This window comes from Acanthaster planci, linkage group LG11 (genome assembly GCF_054643075.1).
Source record: "Acanthaster planci isolate LZ-2023a linkage group LG11, COTS_SCS, whole genome shotgun sequence".
In the NCBI taxonomy this organism is placed as follows: Eukaryota; Metazoa; Echinodermata; class Asteroidea; order Valvatida; family Acanthasteridae; genus Acanthaster; species Acanthaster planci.
The window spans coordinates 11938816-11960408 of record NC_141787.1 but is presented as its reverse complement, the minus strand read 5'-3'; the positions used below and the strand labels follow the sequence as shown (position 1 = coordinate 11960408).

The following is a 21593-nucleotide window of genomic DNA, read 5'->3' as shown; positions in this document are numbered from 1 at the left end:
AAATCCAATATGCAGCAGTGAAAGACAGACGAGCACTATTTATCAGATTGTATTGTAATATATTACGGTTCGATAATGCTTTGTCTTTTTCCCCATGCTAAAGGGAGATTATTTACTCCATTTTTCCAAGTGTTTCTTTCTGACATTACACATAACCTCTGAACCATAAAGGATTTTTATCAGTGGCCCAAATTTAATGCCCAATATATGTTTTTTTAATTTCCATGTTTTTATTTGTTGGTTGATTGTTTTGTTGGGGTGTATGTTTGTTTGTTTGTCTGTTTGCTTGGGATTGCTTGTTCAATTTACGTGCCTTTTGCTCTTATCTAATCATCTTAAGAACTAAAGCAAGCATTTGCTAAAACATCTGATTTCACTATCATTTCCTGATATTTCACGATCCATTCTTTAAAAACTGCCGACTGCATTTTATTAGACAGTAAATTTTAATTTGTAGCCAAATCTGTAAATTTAAGTTTGTTTATCGGGAACAAAAGAAAACTCCACATATCTTTCTAATTATTTACACTTTCGTGATGATTTTTTGTTTGCCTCATAAAATTTACACACTGCACAGAGATAACTGTGTATAACAAATGAACATGTATTCTACGTAACGTACTTAAGGCCTTTCAATAACTTTACTAGCTGGCAAAATTACACACCACATTCCCATTGTTTGAAGTCCTCTCTTTACAGATGACGAAGGCATTAGAACATTGAGAAGTGAACATGTTACTTTTAGGTCCAAACAGTTTGGACCTACATTTTTCTTTCCAGTGGCGTACTGATTTTCCTATGCTCCAACTTCCTGTTATTTTTCCTACCTGTGCATTGACAAGTCTTGGTATCTAGGTTCTGTCCGGATGGGCAAGATATGTTGCAGACTGCAAAGTGCAAGAAATAGGAATTTTGACAAACGAATCTCTACAATCGTTGATATATTTTTTTTAACTCACTAGGTGTTGTTTTCACCTATTTACAGCTCTGTATCATGCTACATTTTGAGTGGCATTCAGTCAAGAATTCTGCCCGACACCTTATAATTACCTGTGCAGGTATTTCCAATCCAACTGTTTACACATGAGCACTGGCAGGTAGCCGAGTTCCGAATTCCACCATTCATACAGTTCAGTTGGCAATCTGCCAATAATAAAATGGTTGACATGACATTAAAGATAGAGATAAGAGCTGAGCACTCAAAGTTTGTCAAACTTGCCTTAAAAAAAGCCCAATAAAATGTAAAACGATACAATTCCAATGTTATAAAACTAACCTGCACAGCTAAGCCCGCTCCAGTTTTCAGCGCACATGCACGAGCATGCTTCAAGATCCCGAGTACCACCATTGTTACAAGAAAGTGTGCAAGCTATTTGGAAAACACATTCATATGATTTTTATACAGGATGGTAATTGTTGGCCATCTTTAAACTGCACAAAATGTTGTTTACAGATGACCAACGGGGTGGACTATGTCTATGTTATCCTCTAACATTACGTACATAATATACATAAGTAAATTATGATATTTAACGCAAAGAAAACCAATCATACAAGCCAATTCATTCAGGAACATGCATTGTTAACATCTCACGGAATCTTTTATAATACATTGTGTAAACTTTATTGAGTCATTAGTTTTATTCAGTTTTATTCGAGGTTTTCATTTCTTGAATGGTATTTAGTTAATCGTCTCAAATATATTGCAAGGCATCGAACTCAACGTGTCATTGGTACAGGTACACATATCATTAAAACTCAAAGTTTTCATTCTTTTGATACCCAATACACTTGAAACTTACCCTCCTCACAGTTTTGTCCCATGAATCCAGTAGGACAGCTGCAACTGTAGCCACGTACTGTGTTCAGATTATCGTTACAAGTAGCTCCGTTTGTGCAGTCGTTGTCCATTTGACAAGGTGCTGAGGATATTAGAATATATCTGGTGTGAGTTGACTTTTATAGCATGACCATATTGGGATAATGGGACTATGAGGATTATTCTCAAATGTTTTCTCATGCACGTGTGAAGCCTTCAAACCCCCTACTGCTTACCCTACTTCAACAGTACAGTAAAATTTTGCCGAGTCGTTACCCAAGAAATACAAAGACGGCCCTCAAACACACAGATGGTACAAGGTAAATCCGTGATACTAGTTGGCCCGTACAGCACAAGTTGTTGAAACAAGGTACTCTCAGTCTTCAGTCTTATACAGTAGAAATACCTCAGAGAGGCGGATCATCCCAATTACCAAACTTTTCAACGGCTGCATTATCTCCGACACATGACTTGTTAATTTCAGAAGTTTAAGATTATGAACCTTCTTTTGCTCTGCTACTTCATTCAAAACCCCAACCTTCATCCTGTTCCTGGCACATAACAACTTCTCGGGGAAACTCACCAACGGTTTCGCATTGAGGCCCACTGAACCCTCGACCACAAGTACAAGTGTAGCCGGTATTTGATGTTGAATTCATAGCGCATTGCCCATCGTTTTCACAGGGATTGACATCGCACGGTCCTGGAAAAGAATGCACATTGTAGTACAAAACTAAAGGAAGCGATTTCTCATTGAGTTGCTTCTGCGTATATGAGCCCCTGATTACTGGACATAGTGGAGAATGGGTTGAAGTATGAGCAGGTGAATTTTCCCTTAAGATCTATGTAAATCACCTGGGGTTTCGAGATATGGCTGCCACTGTGTGCATATTCCACTCATGGAATTATGATCTTCCATTATAAAAGTCTCCCCTCGGCGTTGTTGACAATGAGCATACACCTATTACAGAATCCGCTTTCGCATCAAGTTCTAAAGAGCGAGAAAATCAAAAAGAGACACACACACTGCGGTTCACAATCCAATCCGTGACTTCGTCACAGTTACGGACGTGCCATGATTTTCTGGCTCCCAGTTGAAGATCGCTAAAGCGCGTTAACTTCCGGCTCCATGATCCGTGTAAACGGCGATCAATGCATGTAACTCTATGTGCAATGCATGTGCAATGGGCGTGGTTTACACTGAAGTGACGGCACACTTATGGACCAGATTGTTTCGCTCATTTTACATCAACACAGACAAAAAAATTGTGCCACTTAGGTAACTGTTTGGAACATGACACAGTTGCAGAGCTGGTTCTCAATGGCATCGCAAAATATTGAGTGTAAGAGAAAGCATGAAGTCATCTTTTCTATGACACCCGTACCTATTTCGCAGTTTTGTCCACTATAGCCTGACGGACAGCTGCATGTGTATCCACCCATTGCCAAGTTGTCTTCCAAACACTCCCCGCCATTTATGCATGGTGCTGCATTACACTCTATAATGGGGAAAAAAGCAGTAATTGAAAGTTCGTTTCAGGTGAGACTCTCATCCTGTCAGTAAATGTGGTATTTCGGAGGCACGGCATAAAATCAATGGCCTCTTAAACTCTAGAAAAGAATCCATAGAGTGTGACACGTTCCCACATCAAAATGCTTGCAACGTCAACAGCACTTTTATCAGGGTACAATCAGATCATATAGAACAGCTTTGTTAGAGGCTTACTTGGATCACCGATGATAAATGTCCGTCTGATCAGCTTGTGGTTGGGCGCTAACTGACCCCCACTGCTTCCAGTCAGCTGGTCAAGCAATGCCATGATAATGACCAACTCCTCGTGTTCACTTTGGAAATTGATGAGAAACTCCAAGAGCACGCTGGAATCTGAATTCAGAGACAAATTTGTGACGGCGACGTCTCTGAAGGAACTGGACAACGAGGAAACGTTGAAAGCTGCCTCAATCTGAACATAAAAATTGAATGGGAAATGAACAATTTTCAACTTTTTGCCATTAGAAATAAGAAAGAATATTTTAAGAGAAATAATAATTGGAGTCCTGCTTCATATCAGGCGAACTGAAAACAAAAGTCACACTACGTCTCTGCATTCTATACGACTGTTTCATTATTTCGTAGCGAACGCTCCAGTGTGCGTGAGCAGTGTACGTGAGCGCTGTGCTCGCCTGCATTTAAATGTGAATTTAAAGAAGCTGGACAGTGACAGCGACTTTGGATTTTGCCTTCTATTGACGATGAAGCAACATTGGGTCGTATGGTAAAGTTGAACCGTCCCTTACTCCACAAGACTAAAGCAAGACTAAAGTCTACAGGCAGCAAGACTAAAGGCAAGACTAAAGGCAGATGGCTGTGATCATTTGCCGAGTAAAACATCTAACTTCCTTAACCCATTTTGTGCTTTAAAGAAATCAAGAAACTCTTAGGGACGAGAACCGTTTATGACATCGCTAGATTTGCTTGCTGCCCTCATCGACGCATTTTTTACACTGAGCATTCTCGCGGTAGAACTGAACTTTCTAAATGATGATTTTTTCAATGAACGCGAAAAGAAGCTGCCATGTTGGTATTGATTTGAGTAACAATGACCAATTCTCTGTTAAAAATAACCATATTACTCAAAGCAATGGGATAGAGGAACACCCAACGATAAGGACGTTGTTTGAACAAGGTACATACAGATTTTTTTAATTCCTGGCGATATGTTGCAGATTCTGTTTCGAGACTGAAGTCAGGTCCTCCAACCATCCTCCCACTGACGACCTCAAACACCGCTGATGCTTGGTATGACTGAGCCACTGACAATATAAATTTGAACCAACCATTGCAATGTAATGACTGATAATGGCAAGGTACTTCATAAATCAAGGGATTTCGATCAAAGATGTCTTCAAACACAATGCAAATCCTCTTATGTTAACATTAACACCGCAGGTGTTAATTTAGAACCACTGGTAGACTACAGACACAAATGGTATTAACATTTACACCACATTTGTATTTGCCGTGTATGGGTAATTTAATGAGCACGGTATTAACTCAACACGATATGAGATAATGTGCAAAATTTCGTAATTTTAACTTCTTCGACTCAGTTCTTCTCAGCAGGTTAGGATGTTTGAAAGTGTGCGTTTGAGTCACGCTGGCAAGAGCAACAGTATAATTTTTCCTCCCAATGTGACAGAAAACTTATCTATCTTACCTTGGCAATTTGAACCTTGCTGATAGAAGCCCATCATACAATTGCACTCATGCGTTCCCGGCAAATTGGAGCAAACCGTATGGTTTACTGTGCATGCTGACCCTACCGAACATTCATTGATATCTAGGAAAAAGGCCAGTTATATTAACACACGAAGACCAATTAAAGATTAATTTATAAAGTAAGCGCTGTATTCATGTGTCAAATACAATTTGTGCCTTCCCACCACACAGACGACATTTCAAATCAAAGGGAAGTGTTCGTTACTTTGCCTTAGTGAGTTGAAGTAATGTGATAAAAGCAATATGGAAGATGAAACAGCAGGAAGCAATCAATCTAATCATGCATCAAAGAGACACAAGTACATTTTGACAAAAATCAGAGTTTCACCTGGTAATATACAGAAGTAAATGATATCATTTCCAGCTACACAAGACTGTACACTTCACTGCTTGCATCACCATACTTGTGCTGTTTGTGTTGTCAAATAAGAACACCAGCTTCTCAAGAACGTATCAATTCTCAGTCCCCTTCCAGACCAGACTTTATGTACTTGAATCTACTCTGGTGACCTGCTCAAACCTAGGAGCTAACAAAGTTTATTCCAAGCTCTTGAAAAGCACAGCTAATGAATTAGTCTACAACTGAAAGGATGTAATCAGTTGAAATCACACTGCTGCCTACCAAACAATGTTCTAGAAGACGAGCCGCTGGTTGGAAGATATTAGATATGCTTAGCGTAGACGAAAGTTTGTAAAATTTGCATTACCTTCGCATTGGCTGGCACCATTTTTCTCATAACCTTCCACACAATTGCACTGGTAGCTACCGATGGTGTTGTTACAGATAGATGTGGTTTTATCGCATGTATCAATCTCCAGTGCACACTCGTCAACATCTGTGGAGTCAATATCATACAGGTATAATATGAACACTCTACCTCCTTGTGGTGTAGACCTGCTACACGACAGTCTTTTAGATCCAGCCTTGACTGAATAAAATCCATGACTTGCTTTATAACTGATGATGAAATCAAACAAACCAAAATATTTACCGTTGCACTGTCTACCAGTTGGGGCACCTTCAGCTGTGACGTATCCTTCGATGCAACGACACGTAAAGCTGCCGACAGTGTTCGAACAGTTTGAAGCCTGAGTTGCACAGTCATTATCACCGGTTATGCATTCGTTTACGTCTGTGAAAAATGATGCAAATTTTAATTTTAAAAAGGAATGTAAATGAAATACCTTATTGCAAGGATCAACAATATCATGTAAAAGTATAACCACATGTATTGAAATTTATCACTACGGCAGGATTAAGGTTGTTGGAGACACTGATCCCAAGATTGTTTAATTATGTTATCCGTGCATGGGTAAATTGATTTGAGAACGTCAAAGATTTTATATTGTCTACTACTACCTTTCATTTATGAGGATAAAAACGAGGTTAATATTCATAAAAGGCCTCTAGCTAGAACAAATGGGACGCCCTGGAACTAAACTCGCTATAATAGTGTGTTAATTCGGAACTCTGCAACACCAAAAATACCAAGGCAAAGAGGTACAAAATATAATAAGTGGGGCATGCATTTGTAGCCACGTTTCATTTAAAATTCAGAGAATAGGAGTATATGCTCCTTCATTCTTTTTTTGTATTTTACTAATTGATAAAAGCGTCCAACACACTAATTCTCTAAAGAAAACCTCATTTCATTGCTGTGGGAAACAGTGATTTGCATCCAAATCCAGTGATTGACATGTAAAACATCCCAGTCGAATCTGGTAATTTGCCTCATACCTTCGCAGTGTGTGCCATTTCCTTGGTACCCGTTGTTGCATTCACACTGGTAGCTCCCCTCAGTGTTTCTACAAGTTGCTAAGGTGTGGCACATATCAGGATTCTCCTCGCACTCGTTGATGTCCCTACACGAGGTAAAGCCGTCACCACGGAAACCAGCATCACATTCACAGAGAAAGCTGCCGTTGTTGTTTGTGCAGGTACTGTTGGGCGCACATGCAGAGTCCTCATTCTGGCATTCATTGATATCTGAAAAAGAGCCATATATCAACACGCAAAGCACAAAAAAGGTTGTTTTAATTAATATTTCATTTTATTTTGTCATATTGATCAGTTTTCAATAAACCGTTAGCGTTCTTCTGAAAAAAGGCAGTTGAGAAAATCGAAAGAGAAATTTCTTCTATTTTGAAAAGCTAAACAACTACTTTGGAACAACTTTATGTAGTAAGGAAACCGTCATTTTCATTTTTTTTTAAAGTTGATAACATATAAAACTAGTAATGTCCATATATACGTACCTTGACAACTCATTCCGTCTCCTTCATATCCAATGGTGCAGTTGCACTGGAACGAGCCTTCAAGGTTTGTGCATTCCGCCATGGGGCTGCAGCTAGCAGATTGCCTGTCGCTGTCAGGCAGAGAGCATTCATCAATATCTAAAGGAAAATTTCAAATGCATTCTCGATGTGAGATAAATGCCCAAAGAAAAAGGGCCTGAAAGCCGAAGTTACGTGAACAATTCCATCAATATTATATATAGCTGTTATATGTAGCTAGGGAAAATAAGTATTCTACTTTGGTTACATGTACATGTATGAATACATGTGTTTGGGGCGGTGGCAACGAAAATATGCAGGGTGCAATATATTTTCAAGCCATAATATGAGGAATCAGTATTTGCACTTAAGGCTTAAGTACAGAAATATATTACAGACCAACTAGCTTTGCCAATACTCTTAATAGTTTTGCTCAATGACGGTCCTTCCTCAATGAAAGCAATTTACGAAAGCTGTAATACTGTAATTCGGGTATTTTAAAAGGAAAAAATGTCATGTACCCAAATATACGACATCCAATTATTTCCAATACGCTACGATAACAATTATCAATCTGATAAGGGCAATATTGTCACTTTCAGACAACCATGACAAGGGATTTGGTCCTTAACTTATGTATTCTAATTGAAAATCTTTGGTAATGCATACATGTACATCTGTATTATAAAAATAGCCAGATATTTGACACCAACCAAAATAGTGTAATTATCACAAGAATTTCCACTGAAATAAATTTTACATCAAAGTAACTCACAACTAGCGTTATAAATTTCAGAATATAAAGTGATTACCAAAACACTGCCGTCCAGTGCCAGTGAATCCGTCTTTGCACAGACAGGTGTAAGAGCCATTGTTGTTGAGACAGTCTGCCTCGGTGCTGCAGTTGTTCAAACTATCGGCTGAGCACTCATCAATGTCTGTTGGAATTAATGAAAAAGCAACTGTCATGAGACTTGGGCAGGAGAGCCAAAATTAAGCATATCCCCAGACTTTAATTATATTTTTAGGTCTCTCATCTCGAATCTTGCCACTGACAATTTTCTTTGATCAGCCTAGCGATGAACTCGTCGACTGCCCTTGTGACATATTTGAATATCATGCTCTCTCAACAGGCATATGTCAATCATAATTCTACTTTCACTACTTTTATCGAGTTGTAGGTTCGCAGGTTCACCATAGAATCTGTCTCTTTAGAAGAGGTGTGGTTCTGAGAAGAACCGGTGAGTATTAACTCAACGTTTCGGCCAGGATACTCTGGCCGTCCTCAGGAGAGTCGCTTTCCTGAAAAGATGGTTTCCATGGTATACTCCAAAACCTACAGCTCATGTAACTTCCACTCTGCAAAGCTTCTAATTTTACTTATTCATTTTCTTTTAGGCCATAATGTGATGGTTTCAGAATTGTCACTGGGAACGTGGGTATATTCACCTTGAATCACAAATTAGTGATATGTAATTTATAAATCAACTATGCCCAGACAGGAAGATGCAAAGAGGGCAGAGACTAGTTGATATCTGTTCTCCCCACTGCTACAGTCAAAGACCATATCTGGATGAGACTGAGGGATCGCCATCATTGGGTTGCAGTATATTCATGCGCATTCCAACAATTCATATTCCGTGCGCATATTTTTGAGAGCCAAAGCAACCTTCATCAGTCAAAGAATCATTCACCCCACATCCACCACCTGTGCGCGAGTATTACACCACCAGAGCAGGGCTCCCATCTGGTTGCTGTGTTCTTTGCTCTGATTACTGACACGAATAAATTCACATAGTAATCCATTGTTTAGATTCATGAATACCTGTGCAAGATCCATTAAAGGTTGCACTTTTGTACCCAGATTTACAGTCACATCTGAAGTATGGTTCTTCGTTGACACACACTTGGCTCATGAGGTCACAATTGTGGGTTCCAGTGTCACATTCATTGGCATCTGGCAATCAAATGCACTTACATAATTAATGAATAAATATTTCGGCAAATACATGCAGCTCACTTTGGACATGAAGAACACTTTTATAAATACTTAATGAAAGAGAACATCCCAGGAACCCCAGTTTCTTGAATTCTGTGTGTTCTTTGCTTTTCCACTTCTTTCATAACTACAGTCCTGGTTATAACAAAGTATTTGTCTGGTCCCTTTATTTTTGTTGTGATGAGAGTTAACTGTATTTTGAGATGCTGACTATAAGGAGTTGAACAGTGTCCTCTTTGCATGCATCTTTCGATGCTATTAGGAGGAGAGAAGTGAATAGAACTTGGGATATTTGGGTTTACCTGAACAGCTCCGTTGGTCATTATTGAGAGTGTAACCGGCATTGCAGATGCACTGATAATCGCCCAGTGTGTTGTTACACACTGAGTTGTCTCCACATCTGTTAAGGTTACTTGGGCTGGTACATTCATCAATATCTAAGACGCGGCGAGAAATGCAAAGGTTAAAAAGCATTTTCGTCGATCGGAAAATGTCCTTAATAATTGACCAGCACCGGAGATGAAACATTTTCAACAAGAATACAACACTATTTTGAAGGATCACTATAAAGTGCTGAAAGTATTTTTATAAGATGTGGAAACAGGATCATTGGGTAAATGTGAAAATTGAAATGAAAGCCAGAAGGGTGTGACGAATCAGTGAACATCGAACAGGTGTGCAGTGTCCACGTTGTTTATTACCAAATATTTGTGTAACCATGTAAATGGCTACGTCTGTCCGCAGAGACTTGTGACCTCTTTATGATCATTTCAATTTTCGGTCTTTTTGGAGGGGGCACACGAAAAGTGCTGCTTCACCGGTCTGTGCTAATCCCAATGATACCCTACTATTTGGAAAATCTACAGGGTAATTCCAAAAAGGATGGCATGTGGCGTTGCTGGAAGAAAATCATGATCAATTACCTTCACACACATAGGAATCATTTACAGTGGCATATCCAGCATCACATCTACACGTGTCAATGGTATTGTTCATGAAGCAGACACCACGGGTACAATTGTTACCCATACAAGCACGGTTGGCTGCAGGAATATAACAAACATGCACATGCTTAAGTCATTGAGAGAAAACTGACACTTTTTTTAATCTCTTATACATCCACAAATCTACCTTGTTCAAATGTTTATAAACACACATTTTTCAGTCTATAGTCAAGGCCGGGAACGAGAAAGTTTCTGCTGAGAGGAAAAGTTACCCTATAATATAGTACATCTGTACATTCTCTTAGCAAAAATTAATTCAACTGCGGCATCTGCGCGTATCCCCCATCCCCTATCTAAATTTCATGCAGGGGAAACATTAAACATAACTATCAAAATGGACTCTTACTATGTCAACAAATACGTTTGCTTTGCAACTGGCTAACGTATGACGGTGCCCAAAAACTTAGTGCATTGATGGATGCACAGTGCAATTTTCCAAATTGGTAAATAGCCGTTTGTTTCTTTTAACATTAGCATTATATTCTACACACAAGTCAAAGTTATATTCGCCAACTGTTTTGAACAGGAGACATTTGTTATGCTTAGTTAGCCTGTAGTTACTCTGTAAGGAATGCTGAAAAAAGACGCGGCCAGTTGCGAAGGAACGGTGCGTAGGGTCATTTCACCCAAACAAGGGGCGGCGATTTCCGCACACTTAAAAAAAACGCCTGAAGCGTGGCTACACTAACTTTTTAAGATGAACTGGTACTCCGACATGATGTATTTTCCGAATATTTACTTTTTTCGCTGGCACGTGACTTTTGGTATTAAGTGATTGGAGCAAGTGGGGTTCTAAAGGCCAATTACATCCTTACACCTCAAATGTTTCATAAAACATTCAGGTACCTTTACGACTCAAGTGACGTCAATTAATATTGAATATAATATCGCACATTTTATATCATTAAAAGTCATGTAAACACCCCCAAAACGGGCCTAGCTAAGCTGTTGCATCTTTTCCGTGGCCTCTTTCTTTTAACAGAATCATAACATAACCCTTGCTTTATAATTGCTTCATTCAAGAATTTGGGTTGCTTAATTTCTATAGCTCGAATTGCTAAAATTCAATCGCTATCTTACCCTTACAGACTTCGTCTACTATCCTAAAACCAACGTCACACGTACAAATGAATGATCCCATGTTGTTTGAACAAACTTGCTGGCAGTTGTCAATTCCTAGAGTACACTCATCGATGTCTGTACAAAATTAAGCAAAATACTTATACTCATGAGAGAACAATATACCATTACTTAAAAGTGGGTGGTGGTGAAGACAGTTAGGATTGAAGATGTGGTTGAAACAACAATTACTGTTCACAGCATTACTACCTATAAATCTATTATTATGACGGAAGTATGCCCTCAGCAAGTTTATTTCAATTTCTAGATACTATTTATCTTAGTTTCCACTTTTTATAGCAAAACCCTCTATTAGATTTTTTAAAATTGTAATCCTGGCCAGAATGGCCAGGTCAGCTGCATTTCCTCTACGATTGTCCAAAATTCCATTTTATGAAAACGGCTCGTGAAGACAAATACCACACAGAAGCCACAGATCGTGTTGATTGATCAGGTGGTTTTTCCTTTTAAACAGGTCGATGGAGCAGTAGGCAGAATTTCAGTTTGGCCGTGTCAAATATACGCCCCCGTATTTCAGCGTTCAACACCTACTTCCTGTAATAGCGCTTACTAAATTTTTTTATCCTTCAGTGTTTGACTCCTGCTGGGTCTTCTTTCACCTGTATTCTTTGTGTCATATTGGATCCTCCAAACCGTCTGTTAAACTGCGCCCCTTTCTTTTCCAATGTTTCTTGGTTATTATATTTTCGTCAAGTCGTAGAGACGCTGCTCAATCTAGCAGCCTTCAACTCTTTGCTCAAACCCTTTAGTTAATTTAATACGTGTCTTGCTGTATCTGGAGGTCTTTTTGGAAAAAGGTAACAAAAATTTCACATCGACTCTCATCTACTTCAATGTGTCTCAAAACTTGATATGACAACTTAATACAAATAACAAAAACACTGATTCATCAGGAGTAACTTCCAATATTTGTCAAAAAGATGAAGCACAATTCACTGAGTAGCCTACAGGATCTCCAAACAGTGTTAACTGTTCCGTAATGGCTTGGTGGGACACTGCACTGTACGGGTCTACAAACATGAACAATTATATAACAGTACACAATCCAGGTAATGACCTCAACAAAACTGGATCGGAAAAGCCTTCAAATTTTTTTGAACTCAACCTGCAGGAGAAAAGATTAACAAGACACAATGTAATTCAGACCCACGGTTAATTATATATTAGTTAATTGACATCTTACCGGAACACATGAAACCGTCCCCAGTGTATCCCATTCTACAGTCACACTCAAAGCTACCTTCCGTATTGGTGCAGTTGGCATTCCCAGAACATTCATTACTCCCAACACACTCATTGATATCTTAAAAAAAAGAAAGAGGTAGCTGAGCATATATCTGTGTGTAAACCAAAGGCAAATTTGACATCTGCTATTGCCAGCTGCCGCAAGGTGTATTTGAACACATTTTACGCATTGAGACTAGAAACATCACCTATCATACGCATTAGTTCTCCCTGCAGGTCACTGGTAAGATAACATATTTGCTGCAGCGGATAACGTTTTCTCTATTTGTGAAACATTGTTTGACACTCGGCATGTTGATTTTTTTTTTACTTAAAGTTTGTGAACTGAAAGCGTACCTAAAATTATAATGACATCTTTGCATTTTCAGTTTTATACCAGCAATTACAGTGATCCCTATTTTTTCCTCTTTGGATGTGTACTATCACCAATCTCAGAAATAAAACCACACTTAAGTCGTCAGTTTCTGTTCTGATGGCCATACGCTGCCAAGTTCCAATTCCATTCACAGGAATTTAAACAGTATTTCACAAGGGAATAGATGTGGGGTAAACTCTATGGTAATTCAACTCTAACAATCCGAGTGTCCCTTCCATGAGTAATGTAACGCATTACAGGTCCAACAACTGTCATATAGTTTAGGGTTAACCCTTACCCCTTGGGTATACGTAAAATCATTTTGAATTCGGAATTCCGGACTGCTAGGGCTTTGTCAACTTTTGTCCAAGGCCGTTTTCCAATACTCGACTTGGGCTCCGTTTCCGGCTTCAACGGTGTTTTTTACATGCTGACTTTGAGGTTATAAGCGCATTTGTAAGTAAGATGCAAAAGAGCGAAACATTACAGTATTTCAATTTAAATTAAACGCTTCAGGCCCACAATCGAGGATTGGTTTCCTACAAGAAGCCTGAGATGGAGACGAAGTTGAGTATTGGAAAACGGCCCAAATGTTACGGGTACTAGGTAGAACTAAGAAATTGTAAAACCACATTGTGTATTTACCGATGCAGTTCCTACCGTCCCCAGTGTATCCAGGCTTACAGCTGCAGGTATAGTTGCCATCTGTGTTGGTGCACTCTCCGAGTTCAGAATGACATGTTGATTCACCTGTAGTGCACTCATTTATATCTGAGAAACAGTAATAGTGATGATAGAGTGTAAGCGGTAGTGAAAAAATATTCAAAATGCTATGCCACTATTTTATTTTTAGTAACTCAGGGACCAACTGTCAACCGCACACCCTCCATTCGTACCTCATATGAGCTTTGCTTACCCACACACATCATTCCATTGCCAGCATATCCTGCATTGCACCGACATGAAAAGCTGCCCGGTGTGTCTGTACACTCAGCATTGGTATCACAGACTGGTAATGGTCTCGAACATTCATCAACATTGGTGCAGTTGACGCCGTTGCCAGTCCAGCCATCGTTACATGCACAGCTGAATGATCCCACGTTGTTCGAACACGTTGCCTGGACGTGGCAGTCATGAAGGTTCCTCGTACACTCGTTCACATCTAAGGCGACACAAAAAGCAAGGCAAAATTTCATTTTGCCATTCATTATTATTTTATGTGGCTCATCATCTTTGGTCAATCAGTTTAAGCCATTGCACCAAGCACAACTGTCATTCTGCGAGGAAATTGTGAAAAAAAGATAAGTTTACTCAATTGCTTTTAACACTTTAGAGCGTAAATGTGAACAACATCAGAGTATGATATGATGAAACAGCAGAAATTTGCCTTTTTGCTCTTCAAATTGCATCTCGTCATCAATTTTGACGGTGCTTCTAAAAAATATACCACACTGTTAGGTGATATTTGACCCTTGCGATTGGCTCTCGGTCGATGTTCTTCTACAAGGAGTGTTCACAAATGGTATATCTGCTAAAATGACCGATGGAATTCATGGATTGTCTAAATATATTATGGGCTGCTCAAACCATTTACAAGTCCCACTGTGAACGCATTGAATTATGAAAATATGAACATCTATTCTATTTTGCCTCGGGAAAGTTATGAACCCTGTCTGTGTTGGGGACGGGCAGAGTTTTAATGAAAATATTTTCTTGAACTTGGTCAATCACCTTTGTATATAATATAAAATATACAATATAATATAAACATAATTTAAGTCTGTGCCTGCTGCGTGTACCTCCTGGAAACAATAAAGGATTGGTACCAGTGATTACTGCAGGAAGCGGACAGGATACCATCACTGGAGTTTAAAACTTACCTCTTCCGGGAATAAATGACTGCTTGTTTAGTGTACTGTAAATCCACTGATTTAAGTAGCCTACTAAACAGAATTAGGCAACTTAATGGCCTTACCTGAACATGTTATGCCATCGCCTTCATAACCATCATTACACGTACAGCGATATGAGCCAACAGTGTTGTCACATTGAGCACTCTCATTGCAGTTGTTGCTTCCACCTTCGCTGCATTCATCGATGTCTGAAAGAGAAAATCTAGTTTGCAACCTTCAGCTGTACTTTCTGTGTTGTCACCGGTGCTATTATTTTTGTGACTCTTCGCTAACATGGAGTTAAGACTTTCCTGTTGCTTGTGTGTTGATTTTTAGAGTATAGCAATTTAAATTGAAGCTAACCGATTAGCAGAAGATGCTTATCACACCGCTTTACATTACCTCGGAATTATCACTGATGAGTGTTTTGCTCCATCTAAGAAAATATTGGAAATGCATATAATGGACACCATCATTTCAACAACCTCACTTCTCTATTCACCCTTTTACCTGAACACATCGTTCCATCCCTAAGGTCATCGTTGAAGCCTGGGTTACAATTGCACTTGTAGCCGCCCTGGGTGTTGTTGCACAAAGCGTTGCTGTCACAGTTGTCAGTCTGGAGGTCACATTCATCAATATCTAGGGAGAAACGTCAAAAATTTTAGAAGTATTTGCTGAGGAGTGCCTGGGATCTTTCACATTAATACATGTTCGGTTGGAATAGAAGAATGGTATTGGTATTAGTATCATTATCAATAATAATTCCCTTCCGCCTTTCCAAAATCAACCTGTACAGGTAAGTTTGATGCCGTTGACGGCTGTGGAACAGTGCCATAATAGTTTTGTCGCAGCAATGGGTTGAGACTTGGTAAGAGCGCCTCTGGAGACAGATCTTCAAGTAGCATGCACGATCATTTGCAAAAAGCCATGAGACTGCTTAAATATTTCAACTGCAAGGGAAACCACTTCAAGGATTCAAGACTGCATTTTGTCCTAAGTTCATCTCTATATTTGAATAAAACTACAACACAGCACGTACCAGTACATCTCCTGCCATCCAGATATAAAGTGAAACCAGAGTTGCAGCTGCAGTTGTAGCTCATGAGGGTATTTGTACATATTTGATCACAACCCATTCCACCACTGCTGGCTGGTTGACTTCTATATAGCTCACACTCGTCAATATCTGCATAAGAAATGAACATAAGCTGCAACCTCCATCTCTGCCAAAGAAACATCTTCCTTTATCAGGGATAAATCAGTTCACTTGCACATGAAGTGGCCGAAATGCCATGCTTCGTCGCTTTTGACGCATCAAAACCTCAGGTGGCTTTTTTTTAATTGTGTGATCATTGGATTGGAAAATTCACCGATGTGAAACAATTCCCTTACTTACCCTGGCAAAACTTTCCATCACCCTCTAGCCCGTCAGGGCAGGGTCCACAAGTGCTGTTAAGTGAAGGCGGTTCCTCGTCAAAGCAAGCTACCCCCGTGAAACAAGGGTTGTCGGCACATGCGTCATAATTCTCCTCACAGAATTCACCAGACCAGCCAGGTTCACATTCACAAAGTACGACCTGACAGCACACACAACCAAAATGAGAATGTCAACATTAGATAATCGTATTCTGTCTTTAAAAGGAATCACTCTGATGATTTGGCCGCGGACATTTCATGCCATGTTCATTTCTTTTAACTTTTTTACATGGTTTGAATTGTTTTATTATTTTTAAAGGCTACGCTCATTGCTTCTTTTAACCTGGAATATATAACACAGAACAGTGCAGAATTTGTTAAAAGCCTGCACTTTGATTTAATTCCTTCAAACATAATGAAAAGGGTGTTTGTGTCAAATACGTCAGCCACACTGTAAGGTATTCACCTTCACTAAAGATTAAATAAGGTACTTTAGCTTTTAAATCCAACACAACATGTATGTGTCACCACTGCCAGTCTTTATCAAGGAAGAGCAAGCACTCTTCCACACTCACCCCAAAACGGTCTGCAACAAGTTCTGTGCCCATCACAAATTGACCCCAAAGACACGTGGCGCTATTCATGCAATCGCATAGCTGTACAATCGGTTCCAGAGTAGCATTAGCTAGGCCGTCAGTTGCAAGGAAACCAACCATGACCTTTGACTTGTCCACTGGTGTCCAAGTGAACAGACCACCTACGAAGGTAAGCGTTTGGACATATCAATGCAGACAATTTATAAAACAGTATTCCTGGAAATTGGATCCCTGTTATAAATGAATCGAGACGACAGGCATTTTCTTTCAAATTCAAACCAATGTTTCAACTCATGGACCTTTAGATATTAGGTAGTATGACTTTTTACAGGAGTTCTTGCATACATGAAAAGAAATTACTAATTACCAAACGTTTAAATTTTATGATGAATTTATGTCAGGAAATATTCTGTGTTTGATACAAAACTTTCACAATTAGCTATCAACTGCAATCTGGTTCTACAATTAGTGACAAAAGAATGTGTACCAAAGCAGAATAGCTAGGCGTAAGCTAGAAAGTGTTATGCTGTCGCCGTCTTTACCTTGTTCGGTGATGGATGCCCCTGCAACTGCCTCAAGCAGAGTAAAAGTGATGGCATCCCCGTCTGGATCATATGCCTCTAGTTGGTAGGAGAATTCCACTCCCACCGTCACGGTGAAGTTGTCCGCCAGTGTGATATTCGGAGGGAAATTAGCTACGGAGTAACGTTTCATTAATTGCAACATTGCTGTATTCTGTATACAACTCTTAAAACAACAAATTGATAGAACAGATGTTTTGTACTAAGAATGGTTTTTATTTCACATCCCAGTACAATCTTTATTCACAACGTGTAATATATAGGAAGTGCTTAAGGGGAAGATGTGCCAGCTCTGTCATGCACACATGGCATTTTCTAAGCATAAAGTATCAAGTCGGTTAAGGTTTGTTAGAAGGGTATATTGATTTTACGATTTTTCCGGAAAGCGCTACCTTTGTAAATAACAATTAAATTATTTGTTTATTTTGGCAAAATGAACCATCCCATGGACTTGAACTGTGGGGACGCTTAAAAGTACCGTGCTTACGATTGTATGGAACCAATTATGCGCAAATTTCTCATAAGTGCACGAAGGTGCCAATGCAAGGTTGCAGAAAATCTTATTCCTTCAATACATGGGGTTATTGCATTAGCTTACTTCCTGATTTTTCGCTTTCTGTGTTCATCGCATTGATCATCATCGTAGCCTGCCCGACAGTTTCGTCATCCAGGGCCAGTGTGTCATACAAACACATCTTGCTATCGCCACAGAGTTCTTGTGCTCTCTGAAGTTTGTCTTGAGGAGCGCTTGCAATCAAATCCTCCAAGAACTGTGGTACGAACGAATGGGCATTGGACACTGCCCAACTTTCACCAGAAACATAATAGAAGAGAGAATTCTCTGCAGAGATACGCCCTTAGAGGATAAATAGAAAAGAAGGGATAACCATAATAAATGACAGTCATTATTCTGTTGATGGTTATGACCTGCTTTCCTAAAGAACCAAGCTAACTGAGCCTTCTCAGAACCAGATAAGCATCTCACACAAGAGATTTTGAGATAAAAACTAAAAAATATATCATTTAATCAAAAGCAAAGCTCTTTCAATATGTTTGCACAATGACTAAAGGTTCCACCTGAAACATTTGCCCAAAATATTCCCATTGCTTGCTGAACCGTAGGAAACAATGTTAAAATTTTTTGAAAAACTTTTCCGGAGTTCCTTCAGAGTGCATTGAACGCATATCAATGAACTCTAAGTGATAGAGAAAAATAAAAGTTCATAGAAGATTGAGTTGGTTTATGGGTCTTTCACACTGACCGTGATCAAGACTACAACGTATTTTCTCAAAAACACGTAGTCTACAATTCTGGTTGCTTGACTTACAGGTTTCACCAAAGTTATAGAAATCACGTTCCAGCATTTCTCCATTTTGTCCAGTGGCTTGTTGCTGAGTACCATCCCGTCGTAAAGCATCATTGCTTTGGTCACCATCCCAAACGCCTAATCCGAAACAAATCGAGTTCAACATCTATTAATTCAATAGCTGCTACCTCGAGGAAATCAATCGAATTTAATGATGGGAGCAGAACTGACAGGTAGGAGAGCTGATGTCCATTACAAGGTTTGTGGTTCAATAGTCCAACAAAAACTTACATGGCACTGATGACTTGATTGCTGATACAAATTGGAATGTACTCACCGAGTAATCCTTTCGTTTTCCCCCTATAGGTTTGACCGAGCTGGACAGTGATATCCCCAATGCTGTTGTTTACACCCACAGTAAGTTGGACATCATCAGGGTATATGACAGTAACTTTAGTGTCATTTTCTCTTCTGACAGTTAAATTGCCAATGAGCAATCCTGAAATAAGAGTTATATCCAATTGCAATCATTCCTGAAAAAGAATTCTACAATATCCGACATACCAAAAAGGAAAACGATGTTTGGTTTTCGTATCCTGAGTGGTTTTCTCCTAAGCTGTGAAAGGCTCATTTCTTCACTTTTTGTATAAATTTAAAGAAAATTTGTTATTGCTAAAATTAGTATTCTCTGCTTATATCTATTCTGGAACTTAATGACCTCAAATAAATTTGTGAGCAGTTCAATATATTTGTCTTCGTGATGAACAAATACAGCTGAGTTTGATTGTGAAAACTGTTGGCAGATATTGACGAAATAGACTAAATATTTTTTGCAGTAATCAGCCCCTGTATAGACACATGCTTATAAGTTATTCGTGGTCGTATGTTATATTTTCGTTGCAATATTGATAAGAAAAAGCTTTCATTATTGGGTGCTTGAAGTTAAAATAGCTTAAAATAAAAATTCTTCTTACACTGCCAATTTGTTGAATTTCGTAAGGGTTCAGAATATTACACACTCATGGGACGATTATTTGTCAACAATGGCGTATAAAACTTCCACTCGAAATGTAACTAGATTTACAAGTTCCAATAAGGCACCTGTCGAGTTTTACAGATCCCTATATAATTGGTGATTAAAAATTATAACATGCCTTCTCTGTGCCATGATTTATGCCCACGTAGAAGACAGGCGGACAACTACTTTATATGATGAATTTTCATTCGAGAAATATATGATCATATTTTCGCGTATTCTGTTTGAAAGAAGTTGGGCCATTGGCAGGAGGGATTTTATCGCTGATCCATCATAAACAGCTGCATATCACTACAGGATGTAGCCTACCTTCGGTCGTGGGAGTGACGACATCACCATTGACAGTTGTTATCAGATCTGTGGCATCACTGTTTAATTTAACTTCAACCTGGAAAGGAAAATCACAACATCAATTGTTTTAGAGATAACCATATTGCAACGATTCAAGCTAAGGGCGTTCTTATTTTCTCGTCATGGATCTGTTTCAGTTAGTCCGAGTTGTTAGTTAAGCATGAGAAGAAAAATTTTAATTTATGACAGTACAGAGTTAGGCTCAGAAGCCAGAGCATGGAAATGCCTGCTCAATATGTAAGCACCTCTAAATTCACTTGTTTAAGGGTTCATGTGTATCATCAAGGAACCTCCTTTCATCAAGATTAAAAAGCTGAAGACATTATGCATTAAAGTAAATATATCACAAATGCGTGGTCCAGGGGCACTGACCTGTTTTAGACTGAATCTACACGAGCTCATATGAGTCTGAATTTAAGGCTCCCTCTGTTGATTATATAACTAGATGTGTTCATAAATGTAAAGCGTCTCAAACCTGTCCAACTCCGACAAACTGTGCAGCAAATCCCGAATAGAATGTGGCGTCAGTTAGCTCTCCGGTTTCCTTGTTGGTGGCTCGCCGTGTTCTGCCTTGAAGTTCAAACAGCTTCTGCCCATCGTCACCTTCGATGAGCGCAATCGTGTATTCTCCCAGACCATTGAAGGTGTACTCAACCCCGTCCAGCGTTTTGACGTGGGGGTCTCCCCAGAACCAGACTACGAAATAAGCGACAGTTATAACTAAGTTGCTGAAGTGAAGCATTTTCGAGGCATTTTCAATGTTAAATTTTGTTTAAATGTGTACAATTTTGGAAAACAAACAGTAAATCGATTCTGCAAAATGCACAAGTTCTGCTTGACTTTCCAAGCACATGGTGAAAAGAATGAAGGAAACAAAATATGCAAGACCTGCTCAATATAAATAAGTATTTATTGACAGAAACTGACACCTCCTCAAAATAAATTGAAGACAAGTATCCAACTAGATTGTCTAAATATCGAAAGCTGACATACATTAAAGATCATTTTAGTCTTCAAATGATTGGCCATTCATCAAGCATTACAGCAAACTTAGCACAGTTTATAAGCTAATACCAGGCTAGATACAGCACAGCATAAAAAGCAAATGAAAACAAACAAGTGAAACACCCAAACAACATTAAAATTATTTCGATGGGTAAGCAGAAGAGAGGACTTTCTCAGTCCAATCAGGGATCTTTGTGAGTCAGTGTACGCATGCAATTATATGACGCCAACACAACAGCATTTATAGCAAGACGTACAAGTCGTGTTACAAAATCTGTGCGCAAGACCCT

At 39.1% G+C, this 21593-nt stretch overlaps 1 protein-coding gene across 1 annotated transcript in view; it reads right to left on the bottom strand.

The window, feature by feature from the left end:
- LOC110984790 (uncharacterized) overlaps positions 1-21593 on the bottom strand; it is an 87644-nt gene that overhangs the window by 9756 nt on the left and 56295 nt on the right. Inside the window, exons 38-69 of the mRNA XM_087143525.1 lie at positions 20774-20994; positions 20257-20335; positions 19249-19410; positions 18933-19049; positions 18203-18460; positions 17566-17718; positions 17003-17184; positions 16408-16588; positions 16051-16197; positions 15519-15650; positions 15092-15217; positions 14033-14278; positions 13762-13887; positions 12700-12819; positions 11457-11573; positions 10296-10415; positions 9675-9809; positions 9199-9330; positions 8186-8311; positions 7356-7493; positions 6838-7086; positions 6092-6232; positions 5807-5935; positions 5038-5160; positions 4515-4633; positions 3546-3783; positions 3205-3318; positions 2403-2522; positions 1803-1922; positions 1277-1369; positions 1051-1143; positions 828-887 (exon numbers count right to left, since the gene is read on the bottom strand). Of these exons, the coding sequence (XP_086999651.1) occupies positions 828-887; positions 1051-1143; positions 1277-1369; positions 1803-1922; positions 2403-2522; positions 3205-3318; positions 3546-3783; positions 4515-4633; positions 5038-5160; positions 5807-5935; positions 6092-6232; positions 6838-7086; positions 7356-7493; positions 8186-8311; positions 9199-9330; positions 9675-9809; positions 10296-10415; positions 11457-11573; positions 12700-12819; positions 13762-13887; positions 14033-14278; positions 15092-15217; positions 15519-15650; positions 16051-16197; positions 16408-16588; positions 17003-17184; positions 17566-17718; positions 18203-18460; positions 18933-19049; positions 19249-19410; positions 20257-20335; positions 20774-20994 (4617 nt within the window). The remainder of the gene's footprint in view (positions 1-827; positions 888-1050; positions 1144-1276; positions 1370-1802; positions 1923-2402; positions 2523-3204; positions 3319-3545; positions 3784-4514; positions 4634-5037; positions 5161-5806; positions 5936-6091; positions 6233-6837; positions 7087-7355; positions 7494-8185; positions 8312-9198; positions 9331-9674; positions 9810-10295; positions 10416-11456; positions 11574-12699; positions 12820-13761; positions 13888-14032; positions 14279-15091; positions 15218-15518; positions 15651-16050; positions 16198-16407; positions 16589-17002; positions 17185-17565; positions 17719-18202; positions 18461-18932; positions 19050-19248; positions 19411-20256; positions 20336-20773; positions 20995-21593) is intronic.